The 20,109-nt window shown below is 41.9% G+C and overlaps 1 protein-coding gene across 2 annotated transcripts in view; it reads right to left on the minus strand.

The window, feature by feature from the left end:
* PEX5L (peroxisomal biogenesis factor 5 like) overlaps positions 1–20,085 on the minus strand; it is a 94,009-nt gene extending 73,924 nt beyond the window's left edge. For both annotated transcript variants that reach the window (XM_026045383.1, XM_026045382.1), the window contains exon 1: positions 19,996–20,085. In XM_026045383.1, the coding sequence (XP_025901168.1) occupies positions 19,996–20,016 (21 nt within the window). In that variant the 5' untranslated portion in view covers positions 20,017–20,085. The remainder of the gene's footprint in view (positions 1–19,995) is intronic.
* Positions 20,086–20,109: the final 24 nt, after the last annotated feature.

A 20,109-nucleotide genomic window follows, 5' to 3' on the forward strand; every position in this document is an offset into this window, starting at 1 on the left:
GCGATTGCAGAACCTCCTGATGATGGCGAGTCCCTCTCAGCTGCCGTTCCCTGTCCCGCAGGAGCACAGTGCACCCAAAACACATGGCAGCAGAGGCGACTGCTTCACAGCCAAAGCAAAATGAGGCTCTGCTTCAGTGAGGAGCTAATGACGAGCAAGATATAGAAAGCAACAGCATTTTCGAGAGAGAAGCTACGATACCCTGAAGAGAGGGTGCTCAAAACAGAAGATGGGATGGCTGCAATCYTCTCTGTGCAGGTTCTGCATGTATGTGAACTCTGGTAGCTGAACAACAAAATAATTATTCCTTTTGCTAGAAAATCACAGTTAACTGCGTATTTCTGGCCATCCCATGGCAAGAGAGGCAATCCGAGGCTTCAGGAGATAACCTGTAATTTTCTGAGCAGTGCCTAGACAAGCACAGAAGGAGAAAGGGCATCTTTTGCTAAATGCTTGGGGATGCGGGTGGCTTTGAAGTCAGCTAATTGTGACAGTCGGTTAATTGTGCCTCATCACAACAAACCAAGCCAAGTGCCCTGCTTCTCTTGGACTCTGCTACTGCTGTTCCCGATTGAAGAGAATTAGGTGGATTTGCACAAATGCAGGRTTGTAAAATGATATGTCTTGATTAAAGCTTACTTGAGTATCTTTGTTTTGAGTAAATACAGCTGCAAACAGAGGAAGGGAAAGGTACAGGCACATAATATTGCCAGTGATTTATTAAGTATCAACTTTTGCTGCGGGATAAATACGATTAAAGTACTTGGGAGATAAAGGATAATTGGCCAAAATGCTAGAAATTGAAGGCAAGGAGATATGTTAGCTAAGTAGGGCTGACAGCTTCCAGGTAGGGGTTCATTGCCTACCTCATTCTGCTGAGAGTGGATAAAACAAGGAGCCTTTGCTTCATAAACAAGGTGACTGAGCCACCTAGTCCCTGCAGAGAGTTTTGTTGCCTTTGTCTTGTCCTGTGGGAACAGTGAAATCCATCTCATCCTCACCTCACCTCATCCAGCATTAAAAATATATGGTAGCTGAACTTTAGTTTGAGTGAATGATTTCATATATTTTCTGTAAAAGAATTTGCATATCATACTTTTGGAAAAATATAGGCACCCATAACTTAAGAATCTCTGGTTCCCTGGCTAACTAGATCTGGAAAAGGTTCAAGCACTTGGTAACGTGTTTTGCCAACAAAGTCATTTCTCTGTCCCACCTTTACAGAGCACATTTGCAAAGCAGTGCTCTTCACTTTGGTGCTATTTCCCTAGAAATGAGTACCCTTTAGCAGATGGAGAACTCAAGACCTCCATCAAGGTAGCGGTGCAGAAAGGCGCCCCGTGGGTGCGGCTGGAACGCGCGGGTCGGCTCGGCTGCTGTTGCTGCCGTGCCGGGAGCGCTGCCGAGGCTCTGGTGGCCGGGGTGCGTCAAGGCGCAGCGGGATGTGGGTTTGTCCGTGTCCTCCATGGGCAGGAAGGGGTTAACAGCGCGTCATTCAGACCCGGCCTTACTGCTCCACTCATCATTCAGACCCGGCCTTACTGCTCTCTTGATTTACCAGCACAACTCGGTGCCTCCTTTCAGCTTTCCTCTGGTCTTTTCTTGGCTTCTACGGTTCTCTTGATTATAAGATTGTCTCCAGCCATAGTCCATTTATGTCTTTAAATATTGATTAATTCTTTCCCCTAGATTTGAACATACACTAACAGTATTTGTTTTACTGATGGGCTCAGATTCCTTCGCCTTTTTTCAGAGTGTGGGTGAAAAGGTTTYTTCTGTTTTCCAGCATACAAATAACTTTGCTTCCCTTCCATGCATGGAGAAGGGAAGAGCTCTTTACCTATAGTCTTGTCCACATTATTGTTAGTGGGAATTGTTTCCAGGCTAAGAGACTGTTGCTCCCTATATGGTTAATTTGACTATAAAAACACCTCTTCTTGCCAAGAACTTCGTAAGAAAATTCTAGTAGATATCTGACTAAACCTCCTAGGAGCAGGGAGACCACATTTTGCTCACTGCAATGTACAGAAATAGGCAATTCTGATATATATATATATATATTTCAATTCTGATATAGATGTTTGCCAATAGATTCGAAGTTCACTCTACAAAGCAGGAGTCCTCTTCACAGGCCTAACCTTCCTCTAAAAGTTCACTGCAATTTCCCCCAAGCCTAGAGGTTCAATCCTTGCTCCCCCTTGCAGTGCATATGACCTAACAATAAATAGATCCTTCTGTTTATCTTTCAGTTCTCATGTACTGTAAAATCTGCTTTTATTTTTGTAATATAATATATGGCCTAAATATCAAAAACTTTTGTGATTTTCACTATTGATTGGGTACCTCAGTGTATGCTGATTTGCTGGAACAAACATGCTTCTTTCACTTCAAACTTTGTTCATTAAAAAAAGATAGCTTTATCATATATAAATATATTTATATGTATATSAATAATATATAATATGTATATACTGTCCATTCCCAGGTCATTAAAATTGACCTGAGTTCTGTTGTTGGTTCAGTRCCACGGCTCAATGGGAGCTTCTGCACTGTTAGTCTTCACTCTCTCATGTATCATTTATCCATATGTGGAAGCATAAACTAGCCAGAAATTTTAACTATCAGCTTCATTTTTCATATTTCCCTGAGCCTGAGGTTCTCGGACAACTCTCCTTTCCTTGTCTTCCTTACAGCTATTGTTAAATTGCATTAGAAGGTAATTTGGGGGTCTTTTGTGTTTTGTGCTGTCTCTTGGGAACATCGATGTGGAAATTCATCAGACAAAAATCCTTGCTTGCAGCGGTGCAATAACATTCAATAGAAAGGGAAATATTGAAATAACTTCACTAAGTGACTAAAATTGTTCAAATGAATTACAAATGATATCTAAATGAAATTTAAGAGGAGACTGTCTAGACCTACTAAGAAAGAAGGGATTTAGTGAAGCTCTACCCCCTGCTCGTCAGAACAAGAATTTTTTCACTCTTCTACATGCAAAATGATTCACTTAGGAGGAAATGCCTTCCGGGAGAAGGAGTGGTGTGAAAAGGCAAATACTCAGCTATTCTTTTTTTCTGTAACCAGCAAAAGTTTCCAAAATGAAAACACTGCATTTGCTCCAGAGAATCAACTGCAAGAAGTGAACAGGTTTGTGGCTCTCGCTCCAGGGAACACCCTACGCTGCTCCTGGTGCCACCGAATCCAGCACTGTCACCCCTAGAATCAGGCTGTGTTTCATTCTAGCATGTTGGCACAGTCTGGCCCTACAGGAATGAAATTCATAGCAGCAATGAACTATTTTCCCATGCATGCTGCTCTGTACATTCATAATGCATCTGAAATAATTTTTTTTTAGATTAGAGTCTATTCTTGGCTAGGAGGTTCCTCACTGTATCCGYGCAGCAGCCTGTGCCTGGTGCTCTGTGCAGTTCAGCTTGCCCTGCCCGACATCAGCCTTGTTGTCYGCCCGTACGGTTTCTTTATGCGGATCCAGGCACTGATGCGGTCCAGAGGTTAACGCAGCAGGGAGGAAGGAGGGGGTTCCCAGAATATTGTGAACCTCCCTAGGGACTTGGGAGCAGCCGTACCACCTGCGGTCCCTTTAGAGGGTAACGTGAGGCACTAGACTGGCCCTTTGCGTTCCCCGGGTTTGCTGCCGATAGACGCCTCGCTGCTCGGGAGCTCCCGTCCCTCCGTGATGTCCTAGAGAGCAGGTTGCCACTGCTCAGCCTCTGGAAATGTCTCTGTTTTCTCTTAAGGCAGGAAATCATTCTGATTTCTGTATCCTTTCCAYGGACTTCTCTGCAAGCTGACTCTTTCTGATTTACTCTATTTTTTTTTTAACACAAAACACAAAAATCCTTCCATCATTCTCCCCCCACTCTGCCCCCCCAGACTTACCTTGCAATATTTTGGTAGCATGATATTATCCTGCACTGGCCTTTCCTCCCTGGAGCCTGGCATCCGAGTGCAAGCGCGGTCATTAATCTAGAAAAGTCCCGTGGTCTCTGCCCGCGTGAGTCCCCGCGCGGAGCTCGGGGCTTCGCCGCCCGCTTGCTGATGGTCGGTGCCGCTTTGGCAGCGCTGGGGCAGTAGCAGGAAGCTTTTACTGTGCCTGGGTTCCTGTCAGTGCTACTAATTCAATCACTTACCTATGCAATAAATTCACATGAAAAATTAACACAAACCTAGCTGGCAGCAGTGCCCTCTGATCTTTTTTTTTYCCCCTTCTCTCTCTCTCTAAAAACTATGCAGTTTTCTTTTAAAAGGATTGAGTTTAATGGTTTCTGGATATTAGCCACATATTCTGTGTTTCAGCATTGGTGMAAAAGACATTTTGCTTTTATTGCTAAATAATGTCTCCATATCAATTCATGGCATACACTATTTTGCTGCTATTTCTTGCATCAGATTCTCTTCCAATTACATCTGTGTCATCCTTTCAACTCAGAGGTCTCTGCAAATCTCAGTGAGGGTCCAGCTCAGCACCTTGCAGTGGTCTCTTCCATTCATATCAGGATCTGTTTAGTTTTATTTTATTTTACATCTCTAAGCTTCACTACGGACAACTTTTTCATATAATCACTAGTGATAAGAGCTGTAAGTGCCGTGCAGCATATGGGGGAATAGGGCTCCTTCTTCCTCCACAAGAACCTCTAGGGAACCGAGTTCCCCCTATCTTCCTCCTCTCTTCTGAGAGGCTAGTGACTGATCTTCCCTGGAGAACTGGCCTGGGGTCCTGCCAGCTCCAAACTGCAGCTCCTGTGGTCTAAGTGTGGTCAAAGTGGTGCCTTTGGTCCTGTGGTCAAAGTGGTGCCTTTGAATTTGAAAAGAACAACTTAAAGTAAAAGTTATGGCCACTTAGCAGTGGGTTCTTTTATGCTGTTTTTCCTTGCATAGCTCCAGAGTGACCATGAAAGATACTTTATGTTCTCACATATCCATGGGGCAGGCTGAGATTCATGCTGCTTATGGTATAAGTTGTCCAGGCTGCTGGTGACCTCCATGAAATTTGGGACACTTGGGCTCCTCCTTAGGGCACATCCTTCGTGCGTCTAGCGGTAGAGTTGTCTGTCCTGTAGGTTGTTAGTTGGGCCACGCTCACAGCTGCATTTTTATACATCGACAAAGCAGCCATAATTGCCAAGTGATCTAAATATTTTATTCTTGAACTCCAATGTTCATTAAAGTGGTTTACCTGAATTTAGAGACAGAGGTATCTTAGTCATCTATAAAATGCCTTTTTCTGAGGCCTTTGATGCTTTCATCAGGTGTAGCTATATAGACTAGATAGCCTTTGATGCATTTTCATCATCTTCATAATTTCAAGATGTTGTAATATCCCTACCAATTTCTGTGTTAACAACGCTTTTCTTTCGCACTTGCAGGGGTTTCCTGTCTCACAGCACGCTCATTGCCAGCACTTCTCTCAGAGGCTTTCACACTGGGTCTAAGGCTTCGAATAAACTCTTCCATTTCCTACCTTTTCACAGCTCTGTATCTTGAGAAGTCCCTTTGAAAAATATATTACAACAGTAGCAGTATTTTTTTTTATACCCAGTTGCCCTGGTGTCAGAGATGGTTGGTTCCTTATGCTCTTGTAATTATTAAATGGTAAGTTATCAGCCTTAGAGATGAAGCCAGGTCATGAGACCAGGTCATCTCGTTTTAGAAAAGTACAAGATTTATTTGTTGCATTACACTGCAATTTTTCTGTATTGTATATGAAAATAAATGCATTCTGTCTCGTATATGGAAAGGAACAAATAACATTTCTCTGTAAGCTGCAGGTTAAAATGTCTTTCAAAATGCACTGAGCAGCGCTGGCATATTCCCCCAAGACTGTATCATTTGCCAGAATGCATATGTGCAGCAAACTGACCTGTGCAAATCAAAAACCAATTTTATGTGTGTTCACCCCAGACCTTTTCTTTTTTTACCTCTGTTTTATAGTTCTGTTTTTTGTTATCCATTCATGGTTCTCTGTTCTGGTAGTGCCCGTCTATTTCTATACTACTTGTGATCAGCAGTATCCCAGAAGGAAGTGTTAAATTTCCTTGGCCAGGCGTCCATACGTTGAACACAGTAGTTGGGTTTCCATTATTTGTCTAGTCTCTTCTGGCACCAGTTCAGTTATGTGAAAGTGACTGACTTGGGTAACATGCTGTTAACGCTAATATTTTTATGTGAAATCTGGTAAAAAGATTAGATTCAAATCTGACGATGATTTTTTAAGATGACTTTTCAGAATTTTATCAAAATGAAAAATCAACGTGCTGAGGAACTTAAGACCTGGCACATTTGCACCTAGGAGAAGTTCATCTTTGCTGGCAAAAGAGACTCCAGCTGCCCTAACTGCCCTACTTGGTACCTTTCCCCAGTATGGAGTTATCAGGTAAGGGAATCCCTCTGTTCTCACACAGGTGATTATGCTCAGTCTCCAAATGTCTCTTTCTCTCCCCAAATCTGAGCCGAGTGCTTCTATTTCCAAACTCTATTAACAACAATTTCAACTAAACCGCCTAACAGAGACTGAATATATTTTTCAACTAACCTATTGGAAGAAATGACCTAAAATTAATGCAACCTGCCTCTCTTACAGGTAGAGTAGATCATATTTAGTGCCCCTCAGGTTAGGCAATACACAGTTTAATGGTTCAGCTATTTATGCAGAAAGTAGTGAATAAGTTTTGTATAAATGTGGTGCAAACAGGTATAAATCCCCAAAGCAAAATTTAGCCAGCTTATACACTAATTATTTCTCTGTCTTCACAAAATTAAGATATCTCTTTTAAGGGGATATCTTATTTTGAGCCTATGAAGCAATGTTTCCTGCTATGAAATGCTCCATATAAGTTGTCACTTTCAATTGAAGTTAATGGTATCTTTGTCCTGGGTTTTGTTGAGACTGGGGTTTCACTGAGAAAAATGAGGCAAAGGCAGGATAGTAGCCTTTTCAAAGGCATCTTGCAGTATGTATCTAGTGCCATGATCCCATGCAGTAACAAGTATTAATAAAAAAAAAAATGACATAAGGCAGAAATCCGTGAAAAAAAAWTGTTTTTAAATAATATTGGAATATTATGATTCTCAGATTCAGAATTTTTCTTTGAAGTTCTTTTACAACCCATCAACACAAATGCTGATGGACTGCCCAAATCTTGCCAGAGGGAAACACCTGGTAACTGTATATACCAAATGACAGTTTCACTTATTATGTAGTGAGAACATGCAAATATAAGTGAAAACAGGATTTATTCCATTTCTGTAATATATTTATTTTGTCCTTTATGGCAAGGAATAAAAGATTTGAGGAAAAACTAAGGATGAGTGGAGATGGACTTTCAAGTAGGGTTCCTTTTGCATTTCAAGAAGTCTCACTTATCAAGAATCAAGAAAGAGAACATGGAAAAATATAGAAACATAATTCTCTTTGACTAGTAAACTTCTCAGAGTATTCTGTAAAGTGTTAGCAGATGTTTAGTAGATATATATTTAGCTGTCAGCTGAAGTGGGCATGGTATTCCAGCCATCATATCTTTGATTTCAAAATAAAAGATAAACCACAATCCATGATATGACTATTGCAGTAATATTTCTAATTTTCCACTTGCAGATGAGTGTAAATATATTCCTTGTGCACTCCCTGCTGACCACTGTGCAAAAGATGTGCAGCTGAAGCTTTCCTGGCTACTGAAACGCTAGGTAGGCTTTTCATTTTTATAACTGATGATCTAAGAAGAAAGTCAAAGAATGTCTGTCTGCAGTGATATATCCAAAGCACCATACAGAGGTTGAATTCATCTGAGATGGATAGTCTAGAAAAAAGTTGATTACTTAAATGTGTATTAGCGTAAGCCAAGCATTCCATTACATTAAGAACGGAGCCATGCAAAAGTCAATAGAAAACTCATTATTTCTGTATTTTCTATTTGCAAATTTTCAGCTAATTGAAACTGTTCAATGGGCACATTATGTACACATATTAGAGCCACTTGGCAAATGATGTCTTCATACATTCAGTTTTCTAGTCAATAGCCATCACTTCACACATAGTAGATCTGCTCCTCATTCTGTTAATCACACCTGATGTGGAGCACAGCTTAGTGCATCTGTGTGCAATAAGGAGAATACTCTCATTTTTGCATTTACATAAAATCATAATTATCTTGAAGCTTTAGCTATTCCCCAAATACACAAAATACGTATGCAACAACCTGAATGTACAGCTGCTGCTGGRTGATTAATGAGACTGACTCAATTCCTCGGAAATTTATTTCAAACTTTATTTCTAGTATTTATTGAACTGTGTTTGTGTAAAGGGCAGTAAAATTTTGCTGCTCTTAGACAACTATAAAACACATAATTCAGAACTGTTCTTTCACCAATTCATTCCAGGCTTGTGTATGTACTTCATCAATAGCTGATCAAAAACTCAAACGAAAGTAAAAATACTTTGGAAACAACTGTTAATTTCTTGTGTACAGGTAGGAAGTGAGGAAATTAACTTAACAAATGACCCTCCTGTTTCCTTGCTACATAAATTTAGCAATATGTTTTTGTACGGCCTTGACTAGCCATTAGCCAGTGTTCTCATCTGTTTAGAAAATCTTTCCTGGCTTGACTCCTGAATTTCTGAACTATGGGTACCAGGATGATGCTCAGTAAATTACGGCTTGCGGGAACGGCAGGATATAATGCTCTTCTCAAGCTGTGGTGGAATTAGGAGGAACATCTGCCTGATACACGAAGGGAGGCAAATTGCAGTTGTCATGATCTGAGTGATCAGGCCCTGGAGTGGTTTTATGAACTTGAATTAGAAACTTGATTTATGAAGCCCAAATCCTTTTCTGACTCAACATATCAGAAGGGAAATCGAGCTGCCTTGAAGACACAGTTTTGTGATCGCTTCAAAGAGAACAGTCCAAACATTGCAGTAGATATTCCCTGATAAAGATAGTTCTCTTACTTAAAAACATAAGCTCTAAATAATTGTGTTTATGTTTGAAGCTATTATAATGACTGTTTAGTTGTTCCCCTCTCACTGTTTATACAAAGCCATGGATTGACTCTTCATTCCATGAGATAAAGTCTCCTCTCCTCAGTTTCATTTACTTTTTACAGCTGTTTGCTTGCTTGGTAATTTTAGCTCCTCTTAGGTGTACACCAAAAACTGGTGATAGGGCAAACAAGTGTCAGATGGGGAATTTCAGTTCCCATTTTTACTAGGGGAGCTGGAGTGAGAAGGGGCCTGTGTTCTGGGAGACGCTCCAGGAGCTTGCTAACAAGCAGCATCTACTGCTGCTTCTTAACGTTGTGTTTCTGAGGCTCCTGAGCCTCGGGAGAGAAAAGGTGGTGACAGCAGGGAGAAAGAGCTCTCCTAGTGCTCGCTCTCCTGCTGCTCCCGAGATCGGTGAAAATAGCCCTGCTGATGCCAGGGGCTTCTGGTTTAGATGCTCAYTCACACGTAGCTTGGCTGTTATTAAAATCGGTGCTTACAGTTAGGTAATATTAAAATAGTTGATAATTTCAGACCCTTGGCACCTGTTTACTGGAACACAAATACCGGATGRGGAAAAGCTGCAGTGTTTGGAGTGTGAATCATTGAGTTTAGCTGTAAGGGGCAAATACGTTTCCTCTGGTTAGTGACGTTTTCTGTGCAGCAAAGCRATCAATTCAGTCTAGTGGGAGACTTGAGACCTTAGGAAGCCAGCTGAGAGTGTTCAGTCGAGGGGCAGGCACAGGAGGGCCACGCGGCCCGTGAAGTTGGACTAGGGCCATGGGAAGAGCTTTGGGACTAGTCTGTCTGCTCCCACGGTGGGCTCCGAGCAGGAGGTTACAGCAGCTGGGAAGCCTATCAAACCTTCCCAGGCAAAATGGGAAGATTTTCCACTTCTTGCAGTTGAGCATTTTGGTCCTACTGAGCAAGACTCAGGGTCTGTTCCTGCTGCAGTCAGAGGAGTTTCAGGAGACAAAGTGGGTGTTTCTAGTGACTGAGTTTCAGTTCTCTGCTCTTATAGGCAGTATGTCCTACAAACTCTTCCATAAATTGATTGTGCTTCATCTCTAAAGTAATTAGGTTTTTCTGCCTCCACCATTCCAATTGGAAGGCTATTGCAAAACTTGATTGCTGTAATGATTAGAAACCTTCTTCTAATTTCCAACCTAAATTTATTCACAGCCAGTTAACATCCATTTGTTCTTATGCCAATTTTGTCCTTAGCTAATTTAGATTTTTCCCTATCTGGTGTTTATCTCCCTGATGCATTTACATGCTGTGATTATGCTCCTGCTGAGCCTTCATTTTGCTAAATGAAATAAGCCAAAATTTTTTGGTCTCCTCCCATAAGATGGGTTTTCCTTTCCCCTCATCATCTTCCTTTGGACCTATTTCCATGGCTCTCTCCATCAGATCTGGCAAGAATACAGAGTACAAAGGTGCCCATGGGTTGGAAACTGGCATTGGTGCTTTCCTGACTCTTCTGGAAATACCTCTGCTAGAACTGGAACTTCATCTATCTGTGTCATATTAATAGCTTATTGTCATCTTGTATGTGTAGGTCTTCCCAATCATTTCTAAGTAAGAGTTTACAGCCTTGGATGAACATTTTTGTTGATTATTGGTACTTAAACTCACCTAGTACTGTTTACACTTCACTGTATTTGTATGGTTGCAACTTGAAGTTCGTTTTTCTCTGTATASTGACCTGATCATCATCAGTGCCAGTGATGCCTTAGCATCTTAATAATTGAGATTATTAACTCTGAGGCTTCTTTCACAGTTTTCAACCACTTGCCTGAGATGCAGATTCCCGATACTCCTACAGCTCTGACCTGCAGAAATCCCATACCTCCCACATTCCAGTTGTCTTCATTTATGTCTTCCCCTACTTTATCAAAAYGTTTCACTGATACAGACAAAATAACCTGGCTTACAGATCATTTTTGTTTATTTTTGCATTTAATATGAACAGAATCTGCTTCTGAACAATGAAGTCMATCTATCACTTCTCTAATATTTTCCTGTAAAAATATTCATGTAAAATAATTTCTTCTTGTTTCACATCCAAGAATACTTAAGTCTTAACACTATTGGTGTCATTTGTTCCTTAGTGTATATCTGGGAAATTAGAGTTTCCTTTGAAACAATTCCTTACGATTACATTACAGAAAGCTCCAACTATAGCCCAAGCTGTTCATTTAGCAGATGTCTAACAGTTCTCCATTAGTAATTTTTTGCTCTCCTTGTCCAGACTGATGTTGTCTCCATTATCATTACCAGTGTTAATATTTTTAATTTCTTTCTAGTTAACACACCAGTGATGTACAGCACCTTGGCATTGTTGACTTTCTATCTCTCTTTAACAGCACATACATGTAATTTTGAGTTCTCCAGGGTTCTTCCACCAAGCTTCCCATTCCTCTGTCCATTCCCCCACCCATTCCTCTGCCCTTCCTTCATCTGCTGGGCATCACCATTTGCCTGCTTTCTTTTGACCCGCAACCTGGAGATAAAATGACTCTTATCTAACCTCCTGGTGTCATTTTTATTTTGGGAAGTGTTTTTAACTTCTACAGCTGGCCATTTTTGCTTGTATTTCTTTTTCACAGCCTTAAAATTGTCCTGGTTGTTGGAAGGAGTGTTGGATAGTAAATAGCATCTACATTTGAAGTCTATAACTGGAAAATGATCTCCCCTGTTAAATTTCAGTGAGTGACAGTAGAAATAATTTCTCACCTTAATGAAACACATGTTGTGCTACACTCATCATTTTGTGAATCATTTCTATTACTGTGGTGACCAAGGTCGTAGCTGAGACTAAGAAAATTCTCTTGCTTTACTTAAATAATATTCATCTTAAATAATATTCAGTTCTTTTGAGTAAAATCATTACTGACTTTTTTCAGAACTTTGTATTAGMGGATTCTCCCTAAGAGTTTCAAAGGTGATGGCAGATGACCATCACATCAAAATGTGGTATTTTCTATCAATGTTGCATAATACTAGAGCTTTGATTTATTATAGTCTTTGCTTATTCCTATGTTTATGTTCACAATATTGCACACAGTAAATTCAAAGGATGAGCTCTAATATTTTCTGCATTATTCATATCTTCTTGAGATATGTGTGTTGTCTTGAGACTGTTTATTCCAGGGTGGGCCTAAACAGGTAAGTATTATCTCTCAATTGACTTTTAATGAACACTTAGGAAGAGTTCCTGAACCTTTGTCTTGATCCAAGTACAGGTTAGATAATGCTGGATTAGGAAATGCAATTAGGACCAGCTTTTCTGTCCGTATTCAGGACATGCTGTAGTCACTACTTGACACTGTAACTTTGGGACTGACTTGGTGACATTAGGAAGACAGAGATTAATGTGAAAAGCTTGGAAGCCAATTATGGTGGTGTTTACACCAGTTACACTCATGTAAATGAAGACACAGCTGGCTCTGCTGTTGTTCACAGCTAATTGCAGTGCCTTCTAGTTCTTCAGTTAAGTAATGCCTGACAGGTAGGGAAAATGTTAAAGGTTTCCTTCACCTTTTGAATACTAGTCGCTGAAGCCAGAATATTGATGGGAAAAAAATACAAAGAAAAATGTGACTAGTCCTAAAATAAATGAAGGTTAAGTACATCCTGAGGTTGTTTGGAAATGTTAGTGGATGACAATACTTAAATTTCTTTTCTGCAGATTTTAACAGAAAAGAAATACTTAACATAAGCAAAAAGGACTGCATGTCTGAGTCCATTCAACATACAACCTATGTTTGTATTATCATACCCACAGACTCTAGAAGTTTAGCTGTTATTTGTGCGCTAATTGAATGATGGTGCCCAAAGACACTTATCACCAGGAAGGCTGTTCTATATTCAACAGTCACACTAGGACAAGAGGGACTGATAGAAAGTCAAGAGCAGCTGGAAGGTAACAGACGACAAGTGGACATGAAGCAGCAGAGTGTTCCCATGTTTTGCATTGCAAGTCAGCAGATTGGAGTGTGSGATTTTTGTCTAGGGGTTGTTATTTACAGACAAGCATATGAGAAAAGAGAACTYGTGGACACTGATCCGCCCCACAATCATGCTGTAGTGGTTAGAGGTAGAGAGGCAGGTGGCTCTTTTAAAGMCAGCTCCTTTCCTCTCCTGTTGGTCCTCTGTTTTCTCCAAGCTCAGATTTAKTTTGTGGCAGGGGGCTGCTGGCAGCCAAGTCCTCAGCACTCAGTTTGCTCCTTCCTGCTTGGGACATTCAGCTTGGATCATTTTTGCCTTTGTAACCAGGTCCTGATGATGTCCCCTTTGTACACAGGGTTCAGGGATGTGTTKGGGAAGCTGCTGCAGGCGCCTTACAGGGAACTGGGCTGCAAACATGTCAGGAAGCCAGACCGCTAGAGAAGAGTCTTTGAAAGTGGGCAGGGAGGAGAACATGAATAACTAGGACAAAGTGAGAGAAGAAACTAACAGGACAACTCTGAGCATCTTAGTGGGACATAGAGAGGAGGAGGAAGCAAACTAGGGACTTAAATCTAATGTACCAACCCAGTGAAGGTTTAAACAAAAAAGTCTGGAAGCAACTGCAGTCACATCGTAAGACGTGACTAGTATGCAAACTTTGGAAAAATCACCTGCAGTGCCAGCTAATGCAGTTTGCCTCATTAAAGTCTCATCAGGTTACGATGAGATGATTTTTTTTTCTAAATCAGTATAATGTTTCAAATGCTTAATATTTAGACTGTATTTATATGCAGATAAACTGTTCAAARTCAAACTCATGTAGTAATGACTCAGAACTTCTTAAGTCTGAGAAGAACAGCAATGAAATGTCACACTGCTCACAACTGCAGCATGGTCGGAGGATTTGCTGAGTATSGTTTGTGGTCCCCAGGCATTTGGCTAGTAATGTTAGCAGACAATGATAAAAGCCACCTCCTAGTTTACATGTCGTGACACCTGATCTGGAAGACAACTACTTCTGGCTGGTTTGCAGTATCAGCTATTTTCCAAATATGCAGGATTTGCACTTTCAGAAAGYGCAGGCTTACATGCTATGACACAAATAATTAGTGGTTGCTTCCTGGGCTGGATATGTAAGAAAAACAAACTACTCAGATTCATTAGATAATCTAATGTTTCTACCATTTTCTTTGCTAACTATTGCAGGAAGAGTAGSAGATTAAATTGGTTAAATGTTAGTCTTAAACATTTAGATCTGTTTTAAGCATTGAAAACCATGGTTAAAGTTTCAGGAGACTGGGCTTGCTTAGACACAGTATTTTTATAAATTATGTACTGTCTTCTGAAGATGAATGTTTTTAAAGACTTCATGTCCTTAAGTGAACTCTAAATTTGTGGAGGTTGTTATCTTCCCTCTCGCTTCCATTGTGGGATGCACCTTGACCTGTCTGGACAATATTTTCCCCTCATTTTCTGGCCTCCATCCTTTGCATAGGCTATTTCATTTACTTTCTTCCATTCTAAGACTTTGGACTTACCACTTTGCCTCTCCTTGTTACATTAACAGCAGGCCCTATTAAACTAATTAGTTTTTGAATATGTGATGTGTCAGCTAAAGAATAGACTGACTCTAAAAGAGACGTGATATGCAGAGCAAATACATTACAGACATGCAAACATGAACCGTGCTCATTCTGGCCGTCAGTTATATAACAGTAGGCAGCACTGATGTACGGGCAGTTGATATCACTGTATGTGACAAGAATATCTGTGCATATAGATAAAGACCACATTCATAAACCTGAGTTTAAAAACTTAAAGCTTGAACCTGAAACATATCAAAGCAGTTGTGTAGTTTTACCTGAATGCTGCCAGTAAAATCACTCTGGTGTTTGCTCAACATGCTGTTCTGCTCTTGATTCTCAAACCTTGATTTTAGTAGCTGTGTGGGTGCATTTTCTGACAATTGAGATTATGATTTAAAAATTACTACTCAAACATAGCAGACATGGACAAGGTAGGTGAAGCAAAATGGACACGTGGAGAAGTGACTGAGCTTAGTCCAGCCATATGATGAAGATAGAGGTAAAATCCAGGTTCCTAGATGTCTAGCTTAAAGAACTACTGCTGCAGCACRTTGTCATAAACTGTGGAAGTAATGGTAGCTTTATAAAATAAGGTGTGATTTCTCGAGTAAGCTATGCCTCTTCTGTGAAAGTTAAGCATGAGAATTTAACTGCCGTGTTGCTGKKTTTTTTTCCTGTTGTTTTCCTTTGTTTTGAATGCATTTAATTTATTRCTCTTAAAAGAATTGCTCTTAATTCACATCCAGCAAAAATGTGCTGAATGCTGAGAGTTTCTGAGCCTTCCCAAGATTTTCTGCTAGGTTCTTTATAAAAATAAGGCTTCAAGGAACGCCCATCTCTGGCAGCATTGCAAAGCCTCACAGTTTGTACWCTTGCTGTGTGCTGCTTAGCCGAGAGCAGGTGATCACCTACTTTCTTGGAGTGAACTTCCTTCAGTGAAAACAAGCTCATTATTTTTAGCTTGTTTCACTTCTAAGCAGTTCATAAGCTGCTATTCAAAACTTCTAGGCACWGCTAGGGAAAAAGAACAACACTAAAAGGAAAAGGTACCGTTGTAAATGGGATCCTGGTATTGTGAGAAGTTTTGGAAAAGGTTTGTAATAGTGAAAATTATCAGTTTGTCATCATGGCATTTCAGCAGRGTTAGGAGCAGTGAGCTGAGGAGTTAGGAGCAGCATTGTTGCRGAGTGGAAAGCATTCCRGTGAGGTGCCCAGTTTCGTAGAATTTGGCACCTCAATGATACTATTTTTTTCTGAACTTAGGAGCGGAACAAAGATTCAATTTAGCGTTGAATTGAATTTTGTGTTGTGCATATTCATTATAGGGCATTTTATTCATGGCTAAAATGCAGAGCTGAGACATTCCATTTTTATAAACATAATWGATTAATAGCTCGCTTTGTATGTATTTTAGGTACTAGCGTAACCAGCACTGTTGCAGTATTTGTAATAGGCTAGCAAATAAAGATGCAACGTGCAGCAACAGCCCATCTTGAGGCAATTCTGCTTCACTTCTCACAGCACAGTAGCTGTGTCTTATGTGCYGGGAAATCAGGGCAAAAACACTTTTCAGAACTTTTAAAATATTTACCAATGCTTTTCAGGCCTAGCAAAACATGCGATACCTTTGGGGTTTGCAGGAATTTTCATGCATTATTCCTGTTCTAGACCCACCGAGATCACATACGTATGTGTTTGAAGACTGGGACCTTAACAGGAATGAGCAACATGGATTATTTCATCTGCAGGTGAAATGCCCGAAATAGAACATTAAATATCTTTAGCGTTCCCCAGCACAGCGGTTAAGGGCACCAAGTCGATTGCAGTTAGAAGTTGAGGAGCCTGTAGCTGTCTGGTCTGGAATTTGGCCAAGGCATCATGACTAATAAGCCTATTCTTGCAAAAAAAAGTGCCAGAGGATCTGATAGCCATGTGTGGTCAGGGTTTCTGCTTGCTCTAAATTAAGACATCTCCCAACACGACACAGCCACACATAAATCCCCATACCAATATTTGGCAAAGCTTCTCTTCCATTCAAGCATTTCTGTTGAAGAAAGCTGACTGTACAGAGCACCGAGGTAAGGATTTTTCAAAGGATTTATTTAGTTACTTCTGTGTTAAGTCAGTGGGTTGTTTTTCCTAACAGATTTTACCAGCCAGAATGCTGTCAAAATCCTATTCTGTGGTCATAACTTACCTGCCACCCTGTTATAAAGCTCTCATTAAAGTCAATATTGCGAGGGGGACTGATTCCGTGTACGTAACACACTGGAAAAAGCCTCTGAAACAGCTTATGGTTGGTTGTTAAAATGATAGACATTTGAGAACAGTGCCTGTGGGATGAATTCAGCTCCTGTGCTGCTTCCATCTGGCCTGCTGCTGTTTGCTCGCAGAAGATGGGAACCAGCTCACACTGCTCTGCACCCACTGTCCCACAAGAGGAATCCTGTCTCCTTCACGTGGCCCTCTGAGCCTTTGGAACCAGCATTTCTGCCATGTCTGGGTAATCCCTAAAGCTCCTGGTAGMGAGTCCCCACAACGACTGCTGCTGGGGCTTGGAGCGTGGCCAAGCATCCAGTCTCRCCCTGCAAACTTCTTCATTAAACAAGGCTGCATAATATAGGCTTTTATTATATATCAAGTTGTATACCTGGAGGTAAATAGTCTGTGTATCTAAGCTGACCTTCTCATTCTCATGCAGAAGTCTCACCTGAAGGTTCAGACTTCAGACAGGTAGCAACGGACCTCAAATAARTTATGCCAATCTCTATTAAATTTTATATAGGGAATTCATAAACAGAACAGATTGGTTAAAAAAAATGCCTATATCAAATGCTTATGTTAGCTTGAAATAGTTTGGAAGGAGTTTCTGCAGCACYGCACTGCTCTGCACCCCATGCGCGTGCTGCCTCTCCTGAGGGCTGCTTTGCCTTTCCCCGAGTATTTTATGTAAAGGTGTGCAGTGCACAAGCAACACAAAGCTGGAAAGGTGCAGGAAATGTAAGGTCAGTGGCTGAACCAGGCACTTCCTTCTTCTTACAGTTGTTGGAATTTTAGCTGGGGAATTTTAGCATCTTTGGGTTGCAAGGAGCCATTTACAAAACATCAAGAGGGAAGTCTAAAGCTTGGTGCTTGGGATAAACCAAGTGCTTTTCTGGGGTTCRGAAGAAGAAAGTATGATGTGTGCTATAAGCTAAGATTTAACATGAGATGCGTATAAGGCCTGATGCAAGGAAGTGCTTTGGGTGCCTTCAACCTAAACACCAAGTGTGTTCCTTCTACTCTTGCAGAATTTATTGAGCTCAGTCGGAGATTCTGCATCAAAGCCCAGACCACTGATGCCTGCTTGAGATGGGTGAGTTCTCAGGCTGCCTAATTACATTCATTACAATGTTAAAGCCATTAACGTTGTGCTCCTTCAAACGTCTGCCCAGTATTGGGTCATTAATAAAACATTGCCTCAGTAAACATCTTCTAAAGTAATTGCACTGAAGAAATACTTCTGCACGTTTTAGTAATACCTATGAGAACAAAGCAAGTTTTGCTTGAAAAACAGAGGCAGCTGCTTCTACTGACTTTCGAGAGAGGTAGGACTGGCAGGAAATTGCAACTACTTTCCCTCCAGTTGGTCGCTAAGTCTTAACATATGTCACAGGGCTCTTTGGAGCAGGTCTGTAATGCTCGGGATGGGACTATGTTCTTACTGGCATGTGGTTTGGTACTGTGCTTGTAGCCTGYGATATAGTCTGTACTCCAGGGTGGTTTAATCAACACGGTATTAGAGTGCTTCATTGGAAAGTGGAGTGTGACTCCAAGACTCTAATTAAGGATATAGTAAATATGAACATTCTATGATGCTTTAGGCTTTTTTCAGTTGTCTGAAGAACAAAAATGCCTCCTGTTAGGACAGAAATACACTTAAAAGTTTTTTTTTTTGGTTTTCACTGTGACAGGTGTATTGCCTTTAGGCAAACTTTTAAGTAAATGTGGTTGGACCTAGATTACATGTGGACTAGAAAGATGTATTTTATAAGAAATTTGAAAGAACACCAGTAGTAACATCTTGGTATGTTTTGAATTGATTTTTCTATCACAAATTTAATTTCAAATATGAGTCATTTGTGAAAAATCCAACCTTCTAATAACTCCGGTAGCTGCAACTCAGCATCCCTTGCACGCCTCTTTAAAAAGGGCTGTGTGTCAGTAGCAACCTTGCGATGTGACTCGTGGCACAGAACTTGTGCTGTGTGAAGGTAACAATACACATGTCCTAGCACCCAACTCGGTGACAACAGTTACATGCTTGCTTTCTTGCAAGACATGAACACTTTAAGTATTATAACTAGGGAGCGATCCATGTACTCCTTTCACTGATTCCTTCTCTTGCTCAAACCTGCTTGTGGTCTCTTCTGAAGCGGTACCAGGAGACGCTGTTTATCAGGCTCCAGATCAGACCACACACAGGGGCAGGAGCGGCCGTTCCAGCTCCGGAAAACCGGGTGCTGAATCAGAGCCCTGCAGCACAACSCTGGGGCTGGCGCTGCCTTAACTTAAACGGCCCTGGTGTCGGGTGAGCGGGTTTTTAAGTGCTGATTTTAAGGCTGGGACCTCACCAACACAAGCGGTCGGGTCCCGCTTGCCCCAGCGSTGGGTTCTGCGTAAACAGCCCGAGTGCCGGGTGCGCTGCACGCCCGGTGCACCGCGCCACATCCCCAAAGCCCCCGGTCATTTCTGGCACGGAACGCGAAGCCGCGCTRGCTCTAAAAGCGAAGAAAGGAAAGGGAGAAATCCGTGTAAACCTTAACTCCCCTCAAGCACCTCCTCCTCCTTCCTAACACACTTGGCTTTCTAAGGAAGAGCCACGCGCAGGGAAACGGGAGTCAAGGTTAAAAGCAGCACGTCCCCAGCACTGGCAGCTTTTGATCCGACAGAGGCAGTTGCTGCTACAATGATGAGGACCAGCAGCGCTGGGAGACAAGATTCCTACCCGGAGCCTCGCAGGCGCTGGGCGCCTGTTTGAGATTCATTCCACAAAGTCATTCCGGGGCTCCGCAAAATGAAGCTTCAGCCCATGCTGGGGAGCAGAATCACAGTCTGTCCCCTCTAAACCCAGCATATTGAGCACAGCGGGGCAGGAATTTTTTAGGGATTTTGTAGCGCTGAGTGCTTCGTGCTCCCCCTTACAGTTTGCCCTTCACTTGACATACACGACGGGCTGCGGCCAGAGCGACATATGTCACTTAAAACACACCATGAAAGCCCTTGTCCTCACAAGGCTCCTTGCCCAGCCYGCGGGCACGAGCCCCGCGCAACTTCCGCGAGTTGCGGAGTCGCAGAGCCCCCGTCGCGCTCCCCGCAGGGCGCCCGGGGCAGCCCCCGTGCTCGGCTGCGCGGCTACTTGTTGCGCGCGGCCCCGCGCCCCTCACCGCGCGCTCGGGCCGCGGAGCCCGGGCTTACCTGCATGTGGCCCTGGTACATGCTGCGGCTGCGGGCTGCGCTGCGCGGACCGGGCGGGGCGGCAGGGAGCCACCAAGGAAGGGGAAAATAAAAAAAAAAGGATGAGAGATAAAA

Source organism: Nothoprocta perdicaria, unplaced genomic scaffold (assembly GCF_003342845.1).
Source record: "Nothoprocta perdicaria isolate Ctin4 unplaced genomic scaffold, notPer1 scaffold_4, whole genome shotgun sequence".
Classification (NCBI taxonomy): domain Eukaryota; kingdom Metazoa; phylum Chordata; class Aves; order Tinamiformes; family Tinamidae; genus Nothoprocta; species Nothoprocta perdicaria.